Source organism: Hipposideros armiger, unplaced genomic scaffold, assembly GCF_001890085.2.
Source record: "Hipposideros armiger isolate ML-2016 unplaced genomic scaffold, ASM189008v1 scaffold_127, whole genome shotgun sequence".
Taxonomy (NCBI): Eukaryota; Metazoa; Chordata; class Mammalia; order Chiroptera; family Hipposideridae; genus Hipposideros; species Hipposideros armiger.
This window is the reverse complement of record NW_017731477.1, coordinates 1608256-1614230: the sequence shown is the minus strand read 5'-3', so window position 1 is coordinate 1614230 and position 5975 is coordinate 1608256. Positions and strand designations below refer to the sequence as shown.

General features: G+C 34.8%; 1 protein-coding gene across 1 annotated transcript in view; it reads right to left on the bottom strand.

Moving 5' to 3' along the window:
• The window catches only part of DPYD (dihydropyrimidine dehydrogenase), an 870205-nt gene that overhangs the window by 417537 nt on the left and 446693 nt on the right, over positions 1-5975 (bottom strand). The window contains exon 16 of the mRNA XM_019648865.1: positions 4742-4957. Coding sequence (XP_019504410.1) covers positions 4742-4957 — 216 coding nt within the window. The remainder of the gene's footprint in view (positions 1-4741; positions 4958-5975) is intronic.

The following is a 5975-nucleotide window of genomic DNA, read 5'->3' as shown; positions in this document are numbered from 1 at the left end:
CTTATTCTGTTTTCCCAAAAGTTCTCTGCATTTTAAATGCTTACTCAACAACCTAAGTCTTAATATACAATCTATGCATTTAGAAATTCCATCAATATTTTCACTTTTACCCATGTATAGATGTACTATAGAAAGTAACATAGCATATGAAAATTTTAATTGGCCTTTTCTCCTTTGATTGAGATCAATACTCAGAACAGTCAATGTTTTATGTGATAACTATCTGTTCACATGGCTGAAAACAACTCAATATGCGGTTGCCAAAAAATCTATTTATTCATTTATTCATTTATCCAACGAATATTTATGAAGCATGTATCAAACTCTTCCTATACACTAAGCATTGTGCTATGTGGTATAAGATTGTATTTTATAGAAACAGCTACAATCAATACTTTGATTCCAAAGAAATAATAAAGAACCTTAAATATTTCTCAGAGTTTAGCTTTCAGTGTTGTATGTTGAGAGCGTCTCAAATATGCACCTATTTACCTAATTATTTGATACTTATTAGAACAAAATATATGCATTCAAGACATTTTCTCACTAAAAATCAATTACAAGTTTACTCTTATGTCTCTATATAGCTTAGAAATGAAATTAACTTTTTGCTTAGGTTTGAATTTGATTTAGGATAGTAATAAACACTTCCAAGTTTATCTGTGTAGTGATAAAGATACATGCAATTTGCAGCTAGATACTATAGATTTACAATATATAATATGTAGCTACCTGAGAGTAAAAAGTTATGGTATAATTAACAAAAACAAAATGTTAATTATTTCCTATCAGTACAAAGTGAACAGAGGTCAGGAGGTTATTTTATGTGAAGTCTAAACAATTTCTAATATTCCCAGTTAAACCAAGCATTTCTCTGGTTTGTCGTGACAGTTTAGCTTTAATTAAGTTGACTGATTTCTCTCCCACCTTTTAAAATTTAAACTTGAACTCAATATATATTTATACAGAAAAATAATTTATGATTACATTTAAGTGCTTTTATGATGCAATTTTAAATATCATCATTAAAAAACATAAACAGAATCTCAAGAAAAGCAATTTCAGTATTTTGGGACATTCTAGGAAAGACCGATTTGGGGAGGAAGAAGATAGCTAATAAAATCCATCTTTGATGTTATTTAACACAAAAGCAAACAGATCTTTTTATATTTGACATTAAAAATCTGATCATTTGTGTCACTAAGAAAGCACATACAGCTTTTATACAGACTGCACAGTAAAGAATAATAATATTTCTGTTTACTGAGATATCAACTGGCATTTCACTGTAAGTCAATGGTCTATCATTGCTACAGCGTATTAGACCTCAATCTGGCATCTACAAATGTCAAAAATATAAAAAATATATATACAGGATGAAAATCAAAAGCATGTTCTGAACGCCCCCAAAAATAAAAAAAGGAAACAAAGTTCACCTAAACATATTTGCTGTAGAAATCAGTGTAATATTCAGCTGTCAATCTAGAGAAACAACGAGGGAGCCACATTGTCAGTAGAACAGGATAATAAAATTTCCAGCAGATGTTCAGCCAGGGCTCTAATTTTTACTGAACTCCCTTGGTAAGCATTTAATTTCTTTATTATATGCAGGCTCGGCAAATTGTACTTCATCAAAACTGTATTGTGAAATATTAATATTTCATATGATAACAAAACTCCATAGAATAACCCTTGTCATATTAAGACCATCCAAATTTCAAATGCCAAGATTTTGAATTTTAATACATTTTAAGTAGATTCTTGAATTGGCATAATAAATTATAATAAGGCTAATCTAAATTAGTATGCTATAATGTCACACAAATGTATGGTACATGTAATATTTTAATAGATATCTTTAGTAAGAGACTTCAGGAAAAGCATGTGTTTATACTACTGAGTTGTATACTGCAACATTTCATCAATGAGAAAGCACAGAAGCTCATAAGACATTATATACTCACAGCAGGTTTAATTACTAATTAGGGACAATATAAGAAAAAAAAAGTAGATCTCTGTGAAGCTAACAGGCTACTTTGCACAATCATGCATGGGAAATAATAGTTTTTGAAAGTGGCATTTTGTAAGTCTGAGGTGGCATTATTATTTATGTCACAACAATATGCACAAATACATTTAAAATAATCTTTGCACAAATATTTTGTTTTACCCACAATCAAAGTAAGTAAAACAGAGTTTCTAAATGCCCCCATCATTATGGTTTATGTGTCAAATTTAATTTGCATTTGTTCATGACTCTCCTTCTAACCAGCATCACAGACTTCTGAATTGACAGACTAAATTCGAATTGGAGGTTTAGAAGGAATTTAGCTCCCGCACTTATTTCTGTTGGTCATCTTAAACCGGGGAACTTCTCCCTTGTTACTGAAAGAGTGTCACAATTCAATGCATGTTACCAACAGAATAAAAACAGGTGTCTCTGATTAGCAAGCAAAGAAGACAGCAAATTCAAAGCAAATACATACTTTTTTTTTTGGCTATAATTCTTCAGTTGTACCTGATTAACCACCTATTTCTGTTTACATATAAAAATTTTAAAATAATATAACTAATTAGTCATTAAATGCTATCAGAGACTCAGTTTTTCACAATGGATTAAACATTTGATTACGACCTCCTAGTAATTCTTAAAAGACAAACTGAAACAAAGAAAAATATATTATCAGTATTCTACAAGGTTGTAAAGAATCAATTAATAATATTCTACAACTGAATCTAGTATGTTCTGTATATTTTTACACTTTGTTTAACCAAAATGTTTCTAAATATTCCGCTAATTTATTTGAAAAGAACCTCCCTTTAGCTATTTAAACATACATATATTTAAGAAAAAATTATTCATGCACTGTTTTTTTTTAAAGGGAAATTTTTAAAAAATATTTTATTGGGGAATTGGGGGAGGGGAACAGCGTTGGGGAATCAGGGGAGGAAAACAGACAAGTTGCTGTCCTTTTGTTCTTCAGCCTAGTTGTGGAGGACGTTGCTTCACTGGCCTGTGTTGGTATTATCATTGCACTCTTCCCGGGTAAGGAAGTTGCTTGCTGGCTGCTCATGGCAGCTCATGAAAGCTCATGCCCACTGCCAGCCAGCCCCACTGCAGCCTACGCCATCATCGGTGACTCACGGCAGCCCAACTCCAGGTCGAGCTGTTGTCCACCATCTTAGCTGTAGAGGGCGCAGCGTCACTGGCCCGCGTGTCCCAAGCCAGCTCTTAAGCAACGTGCCGCTCTACTGGCCCTGTACCATTCTGATTTTTTTTTTTAACTTTTGAGGATTCTCTAGATTTCCTTGACCACACTTGCACATAACAAGACATCTTGTAAAGCTGTCAGAATAAAATGACCCTAATGTCTTAGCCATAATAATTCTAGCTATTGATCCTAGTAAGAGGAAAAAAGAGAGAACATGCTTAATGGGGCATATTTGTTCTCTATTATTTTCTTTGTTTAAGGATAAGGCTGATTTAAATAATGATCTCTTGGAGCAGGACAAGTGGCTCCTTGGTTAAGAGTTGGCTTGGGAGCATGAGCTCTGAGCAGCAGAGCTGCTGGTTCAGTTCCCACATGGGCCAGTGATGCTGCACCCTCTACAACTAAAATGGTGAACAACAGCACAACCTGGAGCTGGGTTCCCTGAGTCACCGGCAATGGCATAGGCTGCAGTGGGGCTGCAGTGGGCTGCCGTGAGCTTCCCTGAGTGGCTGGCAGCCACCGTGAGCAGCCATCCAATGGCCGGAGACTAATCTGCCTCAGCCGGGGAAGAGTGCCAACATGGGCCAGTGAAGCAATGTTCTCCACAACTAGACTGAAGAACAAAAGGACAGCAACTTGTCTGTTCCCCTTCCCTGATTCCCCAAAGCTGTTCCCTCCCCCAAATCCCCAATTAAAAATAAATAAATAAATAATGATACTCTTTTCTTAGTACTAGATTCACACATTCTTATACATTAATTATTACTAACTACCAGTTAGTACTAAATATATCAATAGGTATTGCATTTAAAATTTTATCAATAAAGGGTCTAAAAATGTTAAATTCTGTAGCCCTTTTCTAATTCAAAATCATATAAGGATGCAACCCCTTATTGTATAAATCATCCTACTTTGAAATACACATTCATTTACTTTACAGAATCAATCTCAACTTTAATACGTAGTTTATTTTCTACTAAGTATGTCCACTTACGGAGTGAGGACAAAGTCATAATGACAAATTAAACCTGAGTATATGTATTCTGGGCAAAGTTTCAGCATTTAAAAATTCAAGAAAAACCTTGTTTATTACTAGCACCAATGAGTTACACTGAGAGGTTCCTTCTGACCTGAATCAGATCCCAATATTATGTGCAAACCAAATCCATCATCCCTCCAACTTTGAATGGAGGCATATGTCCTCATTCATACACATCCAAAAATCACAAAACAATAATACAGAAATAAAAACTCACGAGTTTGTGATTATTAAATGAAACACTTTTGTAATACTTACATTTTTGATGCTTCCTAAACACAACGAAATGAGAAATATATGTCCCTCCCTTACCATGGGTCAGAAAGAATAGAAGAGGAGTAAAGAGTAATGTGTAATAATAGGTCTTATCTGGTAGTTCAATAACTATTATTTTTTCATCAGAAAAACATTTCCATTGTTAAATACAATGTTAAATATAATTAAAATACAAGATAGACATGTAAACATGACTTTAAAAGTATTTTCTTACCTTATCAAGAGAGAAAGTTTTGGTCAGGGCGAAACCCCATCCAGCTTCAAAAGCTCTTCGAATCATTGATGTGCTGGTCGCTGGAGTTGCGCTAGCAAGACCAAAAGGATTTATAAACTTCAGTCCAGCCATTTCCACACTGATGTCCACCAGATCAATAGGGGTGTAAAAGAGGGGTAGTTTGGGCGTGGCAGAAACTGAGGTTCCATACTGTGACTGCAAAAAACAAAACAGCCAATAATTGTTCTTGTGTCATATCTGATTTTTCCATATACTCTTTTACAAAAATCCCTTCAACACAGCATTTGAATTAATATAGATTACATCGGTCTGTTTACAACGATGAAAACTGGCAAAGAGTCAGTGAGTGGTGAGCCAAATTCATATAATACCATCCCTTTCTAATTTAAAAGACAGTATAGAGAGTATTAATACCAATAAAATCAATTAAATAAACAAACAAAAACTCTATTTAAAACAAATTGAGATTTAAACACTGAAGGGAATAACTTCAGAATTTATCTCCTTGGTCCCATTAACCCAGTCTTTCTGTGCTTAATTTGTGGAGCTGTCTTTAGTGCTTAGAGATATGGGCAAGTCAGGAGGCCGAAATTCAATTTCCAGTAATTTCACTACTGTTTATGATATTTTAGGAAAGCCACCTAAAGACGGCCCCTGTCTTTTCTCCTCCACTGGTTTCCGGGTAGCAGCAGCAATGCAGGTTGCCTAATTTCCTACCTCATAGAGATACTGGGAAATGCAAGGAATTGTAAACCCCAGAGAGACAGCTACTTTGGAAAATGGGTAACGTACTCATGTGCGTTAAGAGGGGTTTCTTTTTTCAGAAACCAAGCAGGTACCAAGCAGCTAGTGTTGAAATCTTCAACTAGCTCCCAAAACTGTAAAATTACTGTTGTTAAATGAACATTATAACAATGCACCTTGCATTATGAGAAAGATTTAATAAAAACAGTTATGCAAAGTACATGGCACACTGAAGCATAGTAGGTGCTTGATAAATGTTCTCTCTTTTTCTGACTGGGAGATTGCTAAAGATCTCATCAGACCTTTTGTTTGTAAAGTCTCTCCTCTCTCTCTCTCTCTCTCTCTCTCTCTCTCTCTCTCTCTCTCTCTCTCTCTCTCTCCTTCTCTCCCTCCCACCATTTCTCTCTTTTTATCTTTGAAAGACAAAAACTGGCCAATATAAAGAGGGATGAACTTTGAGAGCCAAAGT